Here is a 19,656-nt window from a genome sequence, read left to right on the forward strand (position 1 = left end):
GTATTCATAGTATTCATTAAGGCCTTATATATAAATTATATATATTTATATATGTGTACTCATGGCAACATGACCCCTATGTTTATATAGATATATAGGGACTTGCAATTATTATATTAAAAATGTCATTTTGACAATATCATGTGGGCTCCACACAGGTTGCCCTCATCCAACAATGCCACCAATATATCCCCTTATAGGGACACTGCCCACACTTTGCAAACTCCTGCTGCATACCTACTCTTTCCACCGTTTCAAAAACCTCCAAAGGCACAGGATAGATGTCCCTATAAAAGAATCCTACTGCATCATCCAAAAAATAGTGTCTAACGCACAGCCGCTATATCGCGGGTTAGAATGCCGTTTCGCGCATGCGCGATGACGTCATCGATGACGCGGGCCCAAAATGGCGCCACGCATCGCATAAAACAGACCTAAACTTTCACACAAGCCACTCTATTACTCCTGATGAAGTTCTTTGAATGAACAAAACGCGTTGAGCCCCTACACCACATCTGGAAGACCACTGGCTGTACTGCTACACCCTGAGACACATACCATTAGAATTTCCTGCACTGAGCTTCTGTGTGGAGCCTGCTGAGAGACTTCTACTATACAAGGGGATGAGACTGCAGACCAGTCACTTACAGATAAGCCTATTTAAAGCATATATATTGTGAGTTTGTACTCTAAATGCTATACTTGAATAAAATGTTTATATAAAAATACTACACCATATGGCTTTTTATATATTTCCTTTTATGATGAGCGGATAAGTTTGGTGTCGCGGTTGTTTTAGAACATAAATTTTATCCATCGTTAAGGAGAATTGGTTGCAGATCATACTCCGGGATTTCTAAGGAGCTACTATACAGATAAGCGGTTTGATTTTATATATCTGGTATGCACACCACTTCTATATATTCTGCATGATCAACTTCTGATTATATTTATCCTATATTACAGTGATTTTGAGTTACCTGCGGTACTGATACAGACACCGTCCTGTTCTAACTACTCTGGACTATTTCTGTGTACATTTGTGCTTATATGTTTATATACATTGTATACACCTGAAGGCGCCGCCCTTTACTATCTATACCCCCCGTATATGTATATATATATATATATATATATATATATATATATATATATATATATATATATATATATATATATATATATAATTTTACAAAACACTGGGGAATACTAATGGCAAATTGTTATATATTTTCTTAATTTGGTAAAATGTATTCTGACACATGATTAATATATAATTAGTTAGGGATTCCATTTAAATTCTTCATCCATACCTAATGGAAATATAGTTTGGAGTGGCTCACACTCTTACTTTTTAGAAGCATGTGAAGTTTCTTATACCAGCTTGCTTAATCTCCTCCATGCCAAACACAGAAAACTTCTGTTTTAACCCACCATTTTTATTACGAAAATGTTTAATAGTATAATTAGTATCCACTTTTTAGTAGCTGATATGTTTTTTAACACTCCTAACCAGTGCTTTAATAGTGTCTGGCATATTGTTTACCACACACTTGCAGGAGATACATCCTTTAAAATTAAACTTTAATGATTATCTTTTTGGTTAAAATAGCCTTAATTTACATTTACAATATTACTATTTAATTTTACTGATACAGCTGGTACAAGATGATACCCCAGAGTTCTATTAATACTAAATTTAGACTACAAAGAAGTACAACTATCTTATTTATTCTGCAGAAAAAGAATAGGGGGTCTATTTACTAAACTGTGGGTTTGAAAAGGAGATGTTGCCTATAGCAGCACACAATCAGATTCTAGCTGTCATTTTGTAGAATGTACTAAATAAATAACTAGAATCTGGTTGTTGTGGGCAACATCTCCAGTTCTGTAGCCTATTTAGGCAATTTAATATTTTCCTAGTTCAGAACATCTCAATTTTGTATGCTTTTCCATTTGATGGGTAGTTTTATACAGATGTGACCAAAAATATTGGCACTTTTTGCAGTTTTTTTTTTTTTTTTTCCTAATAATGCACCATTTCTACCAGAAACTTGTTGAAATGAAAAAATATTTTGGTGCCTACGTATGTATTTCATCAGTCTGCAGTTGAATAAAACACAAAAAGCAGCAACCTTTACCAAGTCGTAGCTTACGCCACACAGAAATCCTTAACAAAGAAAGCCAGATAAAATAATTGCCATGTTTTTAGATGTCATTATAAATAGATTTCAAGCAGGTAGTTTTCCTTCACTTTGGAACTGAACAGGAATGTGGTGAGTAGCAGGTGCGTGCAGTATATAAATCTCTCATTAATGGAGCTTGAATAGAGAAAAGGACTCCTTCTCCTATTTTTGTGTCTCTGTGCGTACAGCAATGAGTATAGAGGAAGGTGGACAGAGAATTGTCTGAGGAGATCAGACAGAAAGCATGGACAATCTCCATGCTGCAGTTCAATCTCCAGAGACCCTGTTGTTTCACCTCGATGATCTGAAAAACAGATTCAAGCTGACCTTCAGACAGGCGACAAGACATCCTCAATTAGCACTATCCATCATCTGCTCAATGAAAGGGGGTTGTATGATAGGAGGGCCCAATTGCCAAGAGGGTCACAAGAAAGCAAAATAAAAAGAACATCTTCCCTACAGTAAAATAGAGGCGGTTCAGTGATGTTTTGGGGATTCTGTGCTGCATCTGGTACTGGGTTTGAAATCTGGAGATTGCCAGGCCATTTTGGAGCACAATGTTGAACTCCGTATCAGAAAGCTGGGTCTCCTTCCAAGGTCATGGATTTTCAAGCATGACAATGACCATAAATGCAGTTCAAGAAGTACCCAATAATAGCTCAAAACAAGACATTTGACAGTTCTGAAGTGGATGGCAATGAGTCTAAATCCCATAGAAAACTTGTAGAGGGATCTGGAAAAAAGTAGCAGGGAGAAGACACCCTGAAAATCTGGCAGAACTGGAGCAGTTTGCGCAAGAAGGGTGGACCACACTGCTGGTAGAGAGGTGCAGAGAGCTTGTCCATGGCTATAGGAAGTGGTCAATTGCAGTTATTTTGTCCAAAGACTGTGCTACCAAATATTAAGTCTAGGTTTTCCATAATGAATTAATAATTTTGCCAATGCCATTTGTTATTTAAAAGGGTATACAATAATAAATTCAGAATCGAAAAAAATAATTCTCTGTTTAACAGAGAAAATTGTGGAGACCAAATACTGTTAGTTTTATTTTTATATTTTAAAAAAAAATGTTGGTTATTTGAAAAAAGGGCAAAGGGTGTGAATATTTTTGACCTCGACTGTGTTATGTATCCTTACTACTATCCATCCCAAAAGAGCTCTTGTAGTGCTTAACTACATCCTCCCTGTTTTAAAATTAAAAGCCTTCAGCTGATGTAAAAAACATTGTTTATGACCACCAGCTTTGAGTCTAACAAATAATTTGTATGATTCTTGCAAAAATATAATATTTGTAATAGTTACTTTGTAACCAAACATTTAACCATAAGGAATCGTCCTTATTACATTCTTGGAATGACTACACAAAGCAAAAGAAATTGTATTCCCTGAAATGGATTTATAAAATGCACCAAACTCTATCTTGCTATTACTACCAATAAAGAAAATCAAATCAAGAAAATATATAGTGCATATATTTTGTTATATAGTGAACTTGATGTTTGCATTCTTATTATTATTAACATGGAGTGTGAAAATCCCAAAAGTTCCACCTGTGCAAGACCATATTGTAATTGTTACCTATATAGTGTTTATATGTCACAATACAATCAGAAAAGGGATCATCAGAAAATATATAATTTGCTCTCTTAATCCCATATGTCCGTCATAGACTGGAACATGTCTATGAAGGACATGACTGGTCCATGGCAGTACCATTGTTCTGTTTTGTATAGATTTTTATCAAACAAAAAATATTGAGTGTGAATATATTCTATGGATTGTAAAAGAAATATATTCTAAACTGTCAAATTCCCATTAACTTTTAAGTTACATAATACATTGCCTCTCAAACCATCAATATGACCAATAATGGAATATAGAAAGGACACAATCATAGTGACCTGTTCATATCCCATTTTCCTAACCATACATTCAAATAGTCACCCCCCCCCTCCCCCTTTTGAGTCTTTCAAATATGTAGTTAATCTGCAAACAAATGGCTGTAACGCTGTATCTACATACCCATACCTTCAGAATCCAACCCACTATTGGTTTAGACGATTGATTTCTGTAATGGGTTACAAAGATTACAATCCTGAAATATAAAGCATGAGAGAGAATGTCAAACTGACACACAGGATGTATAGGAAAATGGTTTTACTTCAAAATAAGGTTAAATGATTTTCCAGATATATGCATGGTGACCCTGCTCTAAGCCTGTTGTGCTTAGGTTGAAACATGCTTCCTAAAATCTTCAAGGAGGACAACTGGCACAGGTCCGAACGAATGTCCCACTGTACAGTCTATTTATAGTTTTCTCTGTCTTTACTGAAATAATTGACTTAAGTATTACTAACTTTGGACAGTAGATGGCAGTAGTATTGAAAGTATAAAATGGAAACTTTATGTAATATATACTGATGAAAATATAGTTTTTCTGATAGGACAAAAGACCAAGGCCAATTTTAGACCTGTGAATGTGGAAGTATGTCTCTTGTCTGGTCTTAATGATCAACAAAGAAGCGCACATACAATATCCTATACATGCAGTGAAAATATATAAATGTATACAAACCATGTTCAACTAGACGTGCATGTGTGTTTCAAAGCCTTCACTATATAGGTCAGTTGTGATCAGGGCCGGATTGAGGGAATGGAGGCCCCTGGGCTAAGGGGGCTTCCATTCCCCCGTGTGTATGTGATCTGAGTGTGAAACATTAATAAGTGGTTTTGGTGAACGTAAGGACCCATAATAAATCCATGTGGTGGCAGAAAAGGGGTATTCATTGTTAATTGACTAATGTGATGCCAGTCATGGCCAGCTGTTCAGATTGCTGTATCTGGGACAGGCTGGGCGTTCGTGTCATACTACATGGAAAAAGTTTGCAGACACCCAAACATAATATCCATATGTGCTCAATGAACATCTCTCCACAACCATGGTCCTTAATTATTTGCTGCTATACCAGCTTCCATTTTCTGGGAATGCTTTCCACTAGATTTTGGAACATGACTGCAGGGATTCATATCCGTTCAGCCAGAAGAGCATTAATTAGGTAGGATAAAGATAGCCTGGCTCGCAGTCAGTGTACCAATTCATCAATGTGTTATGGTCAGGGCTCTGTGCAGGCCAGTTAAATTCTTATGACAAATAACACAATAAAATGGCTTTCTCAGTTCTATCCTACCTCTTTAAACCTTCATCATAGATACTCTCCTGCTGTCCCTTTTGTAGGATGTCTAGTTTCTCACATAAAATTGGCAGTACAAATAACGCACTCAGCCTGACAGATGGTGAGGTGTGATTCGTCACTCTAGAGAACATATTTCCACTGCTCTAGAGTCCAATGGGGGTTTGTTTTACACCACTCCAGTTGACTTTTGGCATTGCGCATAGTGACCCTAGACTTGTCCATGGAAAACCAAAACATGAAGCTACTGGCAAACAGTTTTTGTGCTGACATTGCTTTCAGAGGCAGTTTGGAACTTGGTAGTGAGTGTTGCAAATGAGAACAGGTGATTTTTATGCTCGGCAGTCTCGTTCTAAGAGCTCCTGTGTGGCTTCCTGCTTCGTGGTTGTTTCCGCTTCACAATAGCCACACTTAGTTGACCAGGGCAGTTCTAGCAGGACATAACTTTGTAAAGGTAGAATCCCGTGACAGTGCCACATTGAAAGTAGCTGAGCGCTTTAGTATAACCCATTCTAGTGTTTGTGTGTGTGTGTAATATATTGGAGAGATGCTTTTAATTAAATTATACTTCATCATCATTTATATAGCGCCACTGATTCTGCAGCGCTGTGCAGAGAACTCATTCACATCAGTTCCTGCCCCATTGGAGTCTATATTCCCTAACACACACACAGAGAGAGAGACTAAGGTCAATTTTTGATAGCAGCCAATTAACCTACTAGGATGTTTTTGGAGTGTGGGAGGAAACCCCCACAAACACAGGGAGAGCATACAAACTCCACACAGATAAGGCCATGGTCGGGAATTGAACTCATGACCTCAGCGCTGTGAGGCAGAAGTGCTAACCACTTCACCATTATACTTGTAAAGAAAATCATGATACATTGCAACCATGTGTCACATATGTAGGCTTAATGTAACTCTTATCATGAATCGCTGTTAATTACCTCCTGTCACACTAGGCATGCCAGAGTGTATGACCAGAAACTGTTTTGATCAATCAAGACTGCAGGTGCAGTCAGTGGATCCCAAACTTTTTCAGTTCAAGGCACCCTTAGGGTCTCCATAATTTTTTCAAGGCGCCCCTAAGCCAAAATAATTACTAAGTGGTCCCCCGCTTTGCTTTCCACTGACCCTGGCCGAGGCACCCCTGTGAGATTGCCGAGGCACCCCTGTGAGATTGCCGAGGCACCCCTGTGAGCCTTGGTGCACAGTTTGGGAACCACTGGCTGCAGTAAAGTCATGTAGGAGAGGAGAGCTAAGAAACAGTCAATGAGACAACCAACACAAAGAAAATTTGTCTTACCTAGTGGCATGCTTGGGATTGGCGCAGAATGTTCAATGTGCTTGAACTAAACTCCACACTTTTACATCTTACTCTAATACCATGGCAGAAAAATCACACGGGTGGAAATGTGTGTGTGTGTGTGTGTGTGTGTGTGTGTGTGTGTGTGTTTATTGAAGTTACTTTGCTGTCTTTAACCAGATGAATGCATCAAGAGAGCAGCACCATGACATGAAGTGAACATGAAATAAACAAGTGACAAATCTGTATAGGTTATAAAATTGTGTGTTTTTTACATTGCTGGACTAAGCAGTCTTTCAAAACATCTGACACAACTGGAAATAGTCTGTTTGTAAGTGTCCCACTTTTACTTAAAGTGGATTCTACACATACTTTTTTGTTGTGGGGATTTTCAAATCAATTCTGTTAATGAAAATATTTGGTGATGACAAGCCAGGCAGTACACTCCAACACAGGCTTCTCTGCATGTTGTTTCATCCACTGGAATTTACAATTTCTCAGGTGTTATCTTGGTGCAGAAGTTGGTTCCATGGGATGAACCCTCACTTTACAGATAAGGGTTGCAGGCAAAATAGTGAAAGTTTTGGGATGAGCCCCATCTACACCCAACCTCGTCACTACCGCTGGAGCCCCAGGGAAAGCCCTGGTAATGAGACACCACCACCCACTATCAGCACCCTGATCATGTCATCGGTATTATAAATGTTTAAGGAGTTGGCAGCTACTGTAATTAATTTACTTTGCATTATCACCTGAAGAATGGTGGGTTACTTTCCCTGGGACACTGGCTGCTTCATAAACTGGCAAAGATTTATTCTCTGGGCATCACTGACTTTAAGGAGTTGGGAGCATCTTGCATAACATTGGAACTAGTTGTTAGTGGTCGCGGCGGCTGCAGGCACCGCCGCGACTCTCTGGGCTCCCCTGCTGGCGTCCCGGCCGTCGCTATGGCGACCGGGATGTCCCTTCCGGTTTCCGCGTCCCGGTTGCCTGGGCAACAATCGGGACGCTCCAGGCTCCCTGTCGCCGCGCCCGGATAGCTGGTTAATAGGCGGGCGTGCGTGCACAGGGCTAGTTAGAGTGTAGCCAATCATGACTATTCAGGTGTCTAGGAGGCAGTCTACGTTTAGGTTATTTATTATGCAGCTGAGCACTGCATTACTATTGGCCACCAGCACTAGTATCAATTAGGCTACTCCTGTGAATGCTTGTGGGGCTCTATTCTGATTGGCTCCTTGAACTATTTAAGGCAGGGAGGTCTGAGCCTCACTGCCGGTTATAGCGTTCTGTTCAGTTCTGCTGCCTGCTCCTGTTCCAATCTGTGGTGTTTAACCTGCGATTGATTACCCGTGTATGACCTTTGCCTGTACCCGGATTCTGAACCTCCGCTAGTGACCCTGACTTATCGCCTGCCCATGGAACCTGAACCTGAACATGTGCCTGTGACCTTGACCTTCCTGCCTGTACCCGACATACCCTCTGGTGCCCTGTCCAGTCTGCTTAACTCTGGCCTGCCGCTACTCCGTGTGCAACCTCCTATACCTGTGCGCTGCCGTGTTAACATAAACCCCTACTACTCTGAGCACAACCAGTCTCAACGGGAAAGGCGGCTGCTAAAGGTGAAGACCTCTTCTACCTGTTCTATGAGTTTATGTTGCACTGGTAGTCATAACACCAGTCTGATGGTGTGCTTTTATCCACCTTAATATTCTTCTGGCAGAAAATTAAACATTGTCAGGCCACATCCATTCTACAGTGAAAGTATCAGAAAGGGAGAATTAGAATTAAAAACTTGGAGGGTGACATCTGCTTTGAATGCATCCTTCAATACTTTTAAAACACAAGTTATATTGTAGTATTTAACAAGACTGGTTTCCAATGACCATTGCTTTTTTGTCAGCACTGCAGCAAAATGTAGTGGTAAGAATGTTGGCTGTAGAGCCCTGAGAAATGCTGCAATGAACTTTGCCTTACACCAAAAGGCAGAGGTAAATTAATGCAAATTGATTGTGGTTTAACATGTATTTTCTGATTGTTTTCGGTGTTCTCTAACTTTTTTTTTTTTTTTTTTTTTTTTAATTATCACCTTCCTAGGTTATTCTTGTGCTAACCACTTTTGACATTCCACTGATTATATTCTCATATGGACAGTCATATCTATACAGGAGGTGAGTCTTTCCTTAGTTTGTGCAGTGGTACAGTACTCCCTTTCAATATTGTCGTATTGTATTATAGGTTAGTAGTTGCTCATTTAAAGTAAATATCAAGCTTAAAACACTTTATCTTTGGAAATTAAGAGAATGTATCATTATTTTGTTTATCCTTTCAGCAATGATTACGGAAAGACTTTCCAGGAAATTACCCCTCTCATAAACAACACCTTTATACGCACAGAATTTGGCATGGGTCTTGGGCCTGAGAATTCTGGAAGGGTAAGTGTGTTACGGTAAACTATAGCTTGTATGGAAAAGCATTCTTTGTTTGAGATGCTTATGCATTCACATAGTTAAATTGCAAGAGGACCCTAGATCATGAAGTTTAATCTTTTCTAAATGCTTTTTGTGTTAATCCAAGGGAAGGTAGACAAATTTCCCAGTGAAGCAGCTGCCCATTAGTTTTCCTTCCACCAGCATCAAAAAGGAGATTAGCAGGGAAAGGGAGGTCCCATGTTTTCTAATTGGGTAGCGGGTCCTTCCAAATGGGAAGTTCCTCTTTAAATGTGCCTTTTATATGCTGTGATACTGTTGGTCAGGTTTTCTGGGGGTTTACAGGCTAACCAGGTAATTAAATATTTGCACAGGTTTTGCTTCTCACACACAAATCTACCCTTTTAATGTCTCATTTTTTTTTATGGTCTTCTAGGTTGTTTTGGTTGCTGATGTGTCTGGAGGGAGCAGTGGTGGCCGTATCTTTCGATCCTCAGACTTTGCAAAGACTTTTGTTAAAACTGATTTGCCTTTTCACCCATTAAGACCGGTGTCCTACAATCCTGAAAATTCTGAATGCTTGATGCTCCTTAGCTTACATGTGAGTTGAAGTGATGTCTAAGCAGCTATTGGTAATCTGCACTTTCTAAATTTTTGGGTGATATTGCTGCCACTGAAGATAAAAATCTGAAAAAAAAAATGTAGGTCAGAGAGACGGGCATTAAGAGAACGTTAACAAAATAAAGAACTGATCATAAAACCAGCAGACAAGGGAGGAAGGATCACCACGCAAAATATGGAATATTATTTACAGGAACTAGACAGACAGGGGATAGATCGACATATGAACTCCCCTCAGGAGACACAGCATAGCTTTTTAACGGAGAATTAGAAAAGCTCTCCCTCTTTCCCCAGGAAGACTAATAGAATTGGGGATTAACTCCTTAACCTGTAACCTATCAAGCTATGTAGATATATTACTTCAACCAATCATCACTAAGCAGGTTATCGTAGACACTGGCAATGTCCTGAGAACACTAGTTGGCATTACCTGGCACACGGATTTCACCCTAATAACGTGACACTACTTCGTTCTATACCATTATCGACCCAAAGGCAGTATTTCCAGCGCCCTTTACTTTCTTCATGAAGCAAAGACTGGCTGTGCCGGCTAACGTCTACATTATTTTTATTTTTTTCTAAACTCTATGAGCTGGCTGCGTAAGTAATAATAATTATCCTTTTTATAGAGTGTCACAAAATGGTTCGCAGTGCTGTAGAGAAGGCAAACAACAAAATGGTACATGATATTACAGGACCATACAGATGGCAATACAACTCTCAACACGGCTAATAGCCTATATTCACAATGGGGGTGCAAGGGGTATATATTCAGCGCAAACTGATATCTGGGCGCAACTAGCAGGATCAGAGCCACTTTTATAGGTATGAAGACAATATTTGAGTGGAGTCGAGGAGCAGAGTGCCCAAGGAGAAGGTGCAAAGTAGCTGGTGAGCAGAAGTCATAGGTAATGAAAAGAGGAGGAACAAAAGGAAGAGGCCCCTGATTAAGAGAGCTTACAATTTAAATGGAAAGGGGCAGACAAACGGTTGAGACTTGAAGTAAGAGTAGGTGAGGTGGAGGATGAAAGAGGGTGAGGTGTACTTCTTAGGGCCATGGTTAACTGGAATGGAAGGATTGAATTAACAGGTAGGTTTTCAAGGAGCATTTGAAGCTTTGCAGGCTAGAGGATAGTTTGATAGAATTGGGGAGATTGTTTCCAGTGGTGGGGAGGCGGAAATTTTGGATTCAGGAGTGCGATGAGGTGAGGGAGTATGTATGGAGATGTAGGGAGCAGTGGAGTTGGAGAGGGTTTTGTATGTGATGGTGCGGAGTTTGAAGAGGATTGTGTAGGGAGAAGGAGAGCCAGTTAAAGGTTTGGCAGAGAGGGGAAGCAGAAGTGGAGTGGTGAGAGGAAGATTAGTCTTACTGCAGCATTAAGTATAGATCGAAGAGGAGCAAAATGGGAGTGGGGGAGGCCAGTAAGGAGAAGATTGCAGTAGTCTATGTGAGAAATGATCAGTGAGTGGATATGACTTTTGGAGGCATCATGCGAGAGCAAACAACAAAACAGTACATGGTTTATGAGCGCTGTTGCAGAGATGGAAGTAACAGGATAGGAAAAGATTGAATGTAGGGGGCGCATGAAGAGTCAAGAATGACACCCATGCTATTGACTTGGGGAACAGGGTAGATGGTGGCACTGATTTATGCTTATTAGAAAAATAAGAGGCCTTTCATAGTTAAATAACAAGAATGATCTAGGTAATGGCTTAATCATTTGATAAATGTTCAAGTTGAAATGGTTCCCTGAAACACATTAATCTTACATCTGAAATAACATCCTCTCTAGAGGAGTAATAAAACAATGGGCTAGAATTATTGAGGTAACCGTGAATTACTCAAGTAGGCACACTATTTTTATTTTTATTTCAGGATTTACTGTGGAACTGGGATCAATAATTATTTAAGTGATGCATCATTTGATAGAAATTCACATTTCTGACAATTGATTGTGGTTTTCCTTTTCACTGATTGATACATTAACCTTGAAACCACAAAGTCGTGGAACCTGTATAAACTCAAGATGAGACGTGTTATATAATTTACAGGTCCGTTTTCCTAAGCGCCAATCTGTCAGGCAAATCGACCTATAAATCACCAACTTTATTTTTCAGTTGGAAACAAGTAAGATGGGGAAACAAAATCTTTTCTGAATGTCCAAGTATTGAAATAGATAGGCCTACTTAAACTAAATAGAAAAGCCTCGATCTATGGATTTTTCCATTACTAGCCAAATAGAGAGGTTATGGAATACTGACGCCATGCTGGCGGTGTCAGGTGTATTACTAATGATCCTGCTTTTTTTTTTTATTATTTTTTTTTTTTTCTATCCTAGGAGAGTCATGTTGTTTTTACAAATCAATAGATTTCTAAGTCCTAAGTGGTTAATTATATTTTTAAACATCTCCGTAATTATTCTCATTATTGAAAGTCTAGAAATGTAATTTACGAAACTTTGAAAATGCAGTTAAAATGTTTTGAGATGTAATGCTTCTATTCTTATGCTGCTGCATCAATTTCTACAGAGAAGATTATGGATAGCATGTTAAGATGCAAAGGGTGCAAAAACTTCCACCTTCTTAAGTAAGATGCTTGAACTGGGAGGTAAATGTAGGCTAGATGTATTTCTGAGCCTGTTATTGCATTCGCATGAAAAGTGAGATTCTATATTGTGGGATCTGACCTTTAAAATGAACTTTCAATGATTGTCTTTTACAGGGAGCTTTCCCAGGTTAAGGGGCCAGTAGAGCCCTCCTATACCTTCCAGATTCCCTTTTATTCTGGAAAGAATGTTTTCAGATTCACTTCTACTAATATAATAAATACATTCAAATGCACCATGGTGACATATGTAATAAAGGCAGTTCTGATGTTTCCTCACTATTGTGATTAATTTAAAACATAAGTTATGCTTGACTGTAGTGGTTTAGAAGGAAAAGGAACAGTTGAAATGAATGCAGGGGATGTCCCTAAAGCTAGTTAAAGCAGGAATTTGAAGTGACATTTTTACTCTTTCAAACTATGCACATTTCCTTCTGGTCCCACAATCCCACAGAAGTTTGCACTGGGGCAGTGATGGTGATAGTTTGGTATGATGTGGGACTGGAAAGTGGGGGATTAGTTATGGTCAAACCTGCCAGGCTTTTGGGCTAGCATATTAATTGGGGACACCATATATCCAGTTTTAAATAGTCCAGACAGTGGGTTATGTTGTATCTTATAGTTTACAGTAATTTTCTCGTCCTCATTCCATCTAATTTTTTTGACTTGTAGTTTGAATTGTGGATATCCAAAGACTTTGGAGAATCATGGACACTAATCCATAAGTCTGTTTGCTCTGCCAAATGGTGAGGAAATCTAGATAACAAACAAGACATCAGCAGCATTAGACTTTTCCATTATTTTATTCTTTCTCCCTCTGCCTTTACTTTTAGGGGACCTGGAAACATGATTTTATTCACCACAACAGGATCAAATGAGTCTTGTTGTAAGTATGATGGAGCGTGCATGTGCGTTTGGTTTTAAATGCAGAAAAATATGGGCAATAGCATTATGCTTCTATTTTTTTTTTTAAAGCTGACTTGTCCAACGTGATGTGGGCACTAACTATGAAAAGGACTTCAGATTATGGCCAAACATTCAAGGTTCTGAAGGATCATGTCCACTCCTTTGGACTATGGGGTCGTTTTTTACTTGCCTCTGTGATGGAAGAGGTGAGATGGTACTTTTTTAAAAAAAAATAATGAAATAAAATTGGAAGTAAATAAATAAATGCAGTACATTTACTCCATGTTCTGTGTGTGACTATTGCAGGATAGAATAAAGAGAAGAATCCATATTTCTCAAGACCAAGGGAATACATGGAATGTTGCTCAGCTCCCGTCTGTTACACATGAGCAGTTTTACTCTATATTGGCAGCCAGTGATGATCTGATATTCATCCATGTAGATGATGAAGGAGGTGTGTGCACAGGACACTTGAATCAAATTAGACAGTATATTTCGGGGGGGGAAGGGCACTCTTTTCATTACAATTGACTAGGTGAAACCTATTTCTACTTACAAATGTTGGAAATTAAGGTCTTGTGAGGTGATAGAAAGCTTCAGTTAAAGAAAAATATAATGCACATGTTCTATTTTCCAGACACAGGATGTGGAACCATATACACTTCCGATGATCGAGGTATTGTGTATTCCAAATCTCTGGAGAGACATCTTTATACCAAGACAGGAGGAGAGACTGATTTCACCAATGTAACATCCCTGCGTGGAGTATTTATTACCAGTGTACTCTCTGAAGGTTAGCAGAGGGAGATTTTGGTGGTTGTATTCTTAAAAGAAGCTTGTATTACAAGGTGTTAATCTTTATGTATTTTGACCTTTGCCTCCCTCTGCTTCCAGATAACTCTATACATTCTGTGATCAGCTTTGATCAAGGAGGTGAATGGAGCAGGATCAGGAAACCAGAAAATGCTGAATGTGACTCAACCTCCAAGGATAAGGAGAAGGTGGGGTGTGTGTTTGTGTATGATTATATTTTTTTGGCCATTTAAATAAATGAGTGGGGATTTTTGGAAATACAATTTACTACTGAAAGTTTCATGATTATGTATGTACAATGATAGTGTGACTATAATCGATAACTGGATTTTCTGCCTTTTTTTTTTTTTTTTCATGTGCTGGGTATATAATGCAAATTTGCATATATGCCTGTGTTCAGTAGTTTTACATTCAAGTGTGATCTCCCCATTCTTTTTCCGAATTTGAGTGAAGTCCTGGGGGTATATTTACTAAACTGCGGTTTGAAAAGTGGAGATATTGCCTATAGCAACCAATCAGATTCTAGCTGTCATTTTGTAGAATGTACTAAATAAATGATAACTAGATTCTGATTGGTTGCCAACATCTCCACTTTCTCAAACTTGCAGTTTAGTAAATATAGCCTCTGAAGCATAGTAAGTGTGTGCCTTTTCTCTGTACTATTTTGCTTTCAGCGTAGTACCCTGTACACCATATATGGCAGTGGAGACAGTTACAGGACAATGCCCACTCTTCGCTGAGATCTGCTGTAGATTTAGAGATCGACCAATCTTCAGCACCATGCTTCATCTGTTTCATGCCGTGTGTGTGTGTGTTTTGGGGGTTTTTTCTCCCCTTTTCTCTCCCATTTAGCTTGCCTTTAATGTAAAGTTGCCATCTGTGCACTGCAAGTGTGTGACCTGCGCTATATCCTTCCACCACTGATGATTTACTTGGTCTTAGTTTTACAAAACCTGGCTGGAAACAACTGCTGACAATTTTTCAAGGGTTTTCCCATGCTGCTAGAAATAGATCACCTTTCTTGCAACACATCTTTGTGTGTGTGTATATATCTCTCTGCTATTCATCTTTTAAAGGCCGAGTCTTATTTCATTCTTCTCAGTGCCTTCTGTTTCGCGAAATAGTACAAGTTTTTTTCCTTTTCCTCCTCCATGACTACAAATACCAAGAGATTTATCCTCCATTTAACTGGAATCGGGACAGAAAAGAAAATACCTCTGAAGGGTATATTATGCCACTCTACTTTTCTCCAGGTTGCAAGAGTCCGATACAGGTAGCAGAGTTTTGTTCTAAAGTTGTTTATCTGTGGATAAGTGGTACTCTAGCAAAGAAGAGGTGAAAGTTCTTTCCTGAAGTTCCCTGGCATTGTACAGCGGTGCTAGCCTGGGAGGAAATGGAGAGCTGGCCTATTGCATAGATGGTTTTCTGCCTTCTGCCAGAATAAATATGCAGGGCTTTTGGGGTCTACGTTTTAAAGCAGTAGACAAAGAGCATCCACGTGGCACACGCAACTGATGACCATGACATAACGCAGTGCTGCGTTATGGGATATACACTGGGATGTATTTTTGATACTCCATTTAGTTGTCTGTTCAAAAAAACAAAAACAAACAAAAACAAAGGGTCCTTGCTTCTGCAACCTGTGGAAAACATCTTCCAGAAGGCTATTGTGGCAAATGATGTCAAAGTTGTGTATAAAATTAAAAAAACACCACCTCCGCAGATGGCTGAATTGATCAAGTGGATGATAATTGCATTTGCAGACACCTTTGCAACAAAAGAGGCTCTTTTGGTAAATATAGTCTAAAAAATCTTCAGGAAAGATTAGACACAGAGGAAGTTGGCTGGGACAGTAATATGTTACATCAATCTGGGCCTGACAATGAGAGAGAGAAATTCCAAAGGAAGTATTTTTCAGCTTCAGGGCCCTGCACCTCTGTCGCTGTAACTTTGAAAAGAACGTTCAGGATGATTTTCCAAGCTTGGAGATGGACAGTCTCTTTGTGGTTGTATGGATAATTTTCAGGAACTCCGGTTTTCTCCCCCACATCAAAAAACTAGTAGATTAATTGGCTGCTATCTAATTTACCCTAGTGTGTGTGATTTGTGTTGGGGAATTAAGACTAAGCTCCAATGAGGCAGTGACTATGTACAGAGAATGTGTGTCACTCACATCAAAGTGAAGATGTTGCCTATAGCAACCAGTCAGATTCTGGCTTTCATTTATTTAGTACACACTACAAAATGAGAGCTAGAATCTGATTGAAAAAGTGCAGATGTGCTTATAGCAACCAAACTCGCAGTTTAGTAAATATACCGACTAAGAGTCCATTAAAGCTTTGCAAATAGACTATTTGCCAGGACTATGCATCTACTATAGTAGCCCGCTGAATAATATTGTTGAATTCATGGATGGCAAATATTCACTCCAAAAATAGGTTGGTGTTGCGTCTATTTGAAGGTGAGTCCTGTTTGGAGAAAACCTGTCTCATTTCAGTTATCTCATACTTGCCACCTCTCCCTGAATGTCAGGGAGACTCCCTCACTCCCTGAAGAGTCTGGCATTCTCCCTGATGCTGAGCCAGTACAAGACGTGGTTGGCTTCGCCATCTGCGGCATGATGACACAGTTCAGAAATTGTGTCCTATGTCCATGTATCGATGCCTATGGAGGTGTCTATTTTCATGGAGACCAAGATTTAATCAAAGACTGACAGGTAAGACAACATGACTTCAGTAATGGAGACAGAAATGTAAAAGACACTTCAATCTCTAGAGATTCATTAGCTGCTTTTCTTTAACACATAGTTAGAGAGAGCAGGGCAACCTCCCAGTTCTCGCACCTGCAATACATAAGTGTTGGGAGGGTGGGGCTTAATGATGCAAATATTGTCATCTTAGCCCCGCCCCCTGCTGTAATTTGCCAATATTGTGACAATTGTTTAGGGGGCGCAGTCAAAATGATGCAATTCATTAAGCCCCTCCCCCACACACCCACCTCCTCCGGGATCTCCCTGAAGCCAACAAGGGAAAGTTGGCAAGTATGAGTTATCGGTAAGGAAGTCCATAAGGACAGGCCCAACAAAAGTAGAAAACCGCTATGGCAAACCATTTCACTTAGGAATTTCAGCTACAGGAAGGCAAGGGTTTTTTGTTTTGTTTTTCTCCTTCATCCTATCTGGGGGGACACTGCTACCATGGAGTTGTATGAGGGAACATGGAGTAGGCACTCAAATAGTTAACTAATTTAACTTCCTGCCAACAGGCAATATATCCCCTCTCCAACCCCCGGCAAACCTCAGTGTGTTTTGAGTGCCAGAGGAGTAGGACCTCTGGTGTACACTTCTTGCAAAGATAGGCATTTTGTTTAGCTAATAGTTTAATTTATTTTATTTGCTTTTAATAGCGGTGGTGGAACAAGCACACTACTCACAGTTTTCAGCTGAGTAGTAACAGTCACAGTGAAAACAGACTGCATTTTTCTCTCCCCTACAGATGCAGTCTGGTAAAACCCGTGGTCAGTGGCGCAGTGGTCTTTTCGGAGGAGGGGAAACCCCTCCCCTTTAAAAATGCTCCGTGCGCCCCTGGTGGTCATATTGTTCTGAGGAACGGCGCTGCTCTGTCGGGCATAGACATAACAATGATGTTTTGCCTCATTTTCGATTCTGAAAAAGCGCAAAAGTACAGAGTCGGCTCGGTACTCGGATCTGCTAAGTTCAGGTGTGTTCGGTTCTCTGGGCACCGAGCCTGAGCATCTCTAGAAAGAAGCCTACCTTTGGTCAGCATTCTCAGACTGCCAAGGAGGAAAGGAGCAGTCAGGGGGAGAGAAAAGATATAGAAATTTCCCTGCTTTTTTTGCAGCAGTTGGTATGTTCACAAGAGGGAAATACAAGCGAGGCAGCCTGTAATTTAAACAGGACATTGCTGCACAGGATTTTCTCCTCTACAAATCATTTTGAGCTGGTCCTTGGCCATCTAGGAGGGCTAAGTACCTTTTTTTTTTTTTTTTTTTTTCTTTTATTTACACATTATAAAAGAAAACATGCACAGTGTTTATATTGTTATAGTGAATATATTTATGCTGTTTGAAATAAACATTGTGCCACATAAATCACAATTTCTGTATCTAGGTTGATATAGGAGTCAGAGCCGGATTTAGACCTCATAGGGCCCTAGGCAGGATACTGTTTTTGGGCCCCCTCCCTGAAACAATCCATAGCACTATATTTTTGCAGCCTACCATATACCCCTATAGTTACGTAGAAGTGAAAGCATGTGCCGCCGCATGCCTACCATATACCCCTATAGTTAAGTAGATTTGAAAGCATGTGCCGCCGCGCAGCGGCGTCACGCCGCCAAAGGAGGTGAGGGCGTGGCTTGCATCTTTGGGGGCCTACCTAACATGTGAAAAGAGCAAGGCCACCCTGCTGCAGAAAAAGGCACCCCTAAATAATTACCAAGCAGTCCCGTTTTTTTAAGTAGTTGGGTCAAAACAACATAATAAATATTGAAGTCAGGGCAGAAATACTTACTTAAGTTGTTTGCAAAAATAATACGCATAAATCCAAGTATGTGCTCTTGTCACTTTTGTCCCTCTATCATCACACTGTGCCCCTTCATTGTCACTTTTGCCCCTTCACAATATCACATGTGCCCTTTCCCCATCACCATCCCCACCTCTGTGCCCATCACCATCCCCACCTCTGTGCCAATCACCATCCCCACCTCTGTGCCAATCACCATCACCACCAATGTGCCAATCACCATCACCACCTCTGTGCCCATTACCACCTCTGTGCCAATCACCATCCCCACCTCTGTGCCAATCACCATCCCCACCTCTGTGCCAATCACCATCCCCACCTCTGTGCCAATCACCATCACCACCAATGTGCCAATCACCATCACCACCTCTGTGCCCATTACCACCTCTGTGCCAATCACCATCACCACTTCTGTGCCAATCACCATCACCACCTCTGTGCCTCTTCACCATCACCACCTCTGTGCCTCTTCACCATCACCACCTCTGTGCCCTTCACCATCACCACCTCTGTGCCCTTCACCATCACCACCTCTGTGCCCTTCACCATCACCACCTCTGTGCCCTTCACCATCACCACCTCTGTGCCCTTCACCATCACCACCTCTGTGCCCTTCACCATCACCACCTCTGTGCCCATCACCACCTCTGTGCCCATCACCACCTCTGTGCCCATCACCACCTCTGTGCCCATCACCACCTCTGTGCCCATCACCACCTCTGTGCCCTTCACCATCACCACCTCTGTGCCTTTTCACCATCACCACCTCTGTGCCTTTTCACCATCACCACCTCTGTGCCTTTTCACCATCACCACCTCTGTGCCCATCACCTCTGTGCCTCTTCACCATCACCACCTCTGTGCCTCTTCACCATCACCACCTCTGTGCCTCTTCACCATCACCACCTCTGTGCCCCTTCACCATCACCACCTCTGTGCCCCTTCACCATCACCACCTCTGTGCCCCTTCACCATCACCACTTATGTCCCTTGTTTTACTTACCTTTCTATTGCGCGCTGCTCCTCCTCCGTCAGTCCAGATGTAAAAAAAAAAAAAAA

At 40.5% G+C, this 19,656-nt stretch overlaps 1 protein-coding gene across 1 annotated transcript in view; it reads left to right on the forward strand.

Moving 5' to 3' along the window:
- SORT1 (sortilin 1) overlaps positions 1 to 19,656 on the forward strand; it is a 48,108-nt gene that overhangs the window by 6,970 nt on the left and 21,482 nt on the right. Inside the window, exons 3-11 of the mRNA XM_075195968.1 lie at positions 8,778 to 8,851; positions 9,013 to 9,115; positions 9,546 to 9,710; positions 13,008 to 13,081; positions 13,169 to 13,221; positions 13,311 to 13,447; positions 13,548 to 13,695; positions 13,879 to 14,034; positions 14,136 to 14,242. Coding sequence (XP_075052069.1) covers positions 8,778 to 8,851; positions 9,013 to 9,115; positions 9,546 to 9,710; positions 13,008 to 13,081; positions 13,169 to 13,221; positions 13,311 to 13,447; positions 13,548 to 13,695; positions 13,879 to 14,034; positions 14,136 to 14,242 — 1,017 coding nt within the window. The remainder of the gene's footprint in view (positions 1 to 8,777; positions 8,852 to 9,012; positions 9,116 to 9,545; positions 9,711 to 13,007; positions 13,082 to 13,168; positions 13,222 to 13,310; positions 13,448 to 13,547; positions 13,696 to 13,878; positions 14,035 to 14,135; positions 14,243 to 19,656) is intronic.

Source organism: Mixophyes fleayi, chromosome 2, assembly GCF_038048845.1.
Source record: "Mixophyes fleayi isolate aMixFle1 chromosome 2, aMixFle1.hap1, whole genome shotgun sequence".
Lineage (NCBI taxonomy): Eukaryota > Metazoa > Chordata > Amphibia > Anura > Limnodynastidae > Mixophyes > Mixophyes fleayi.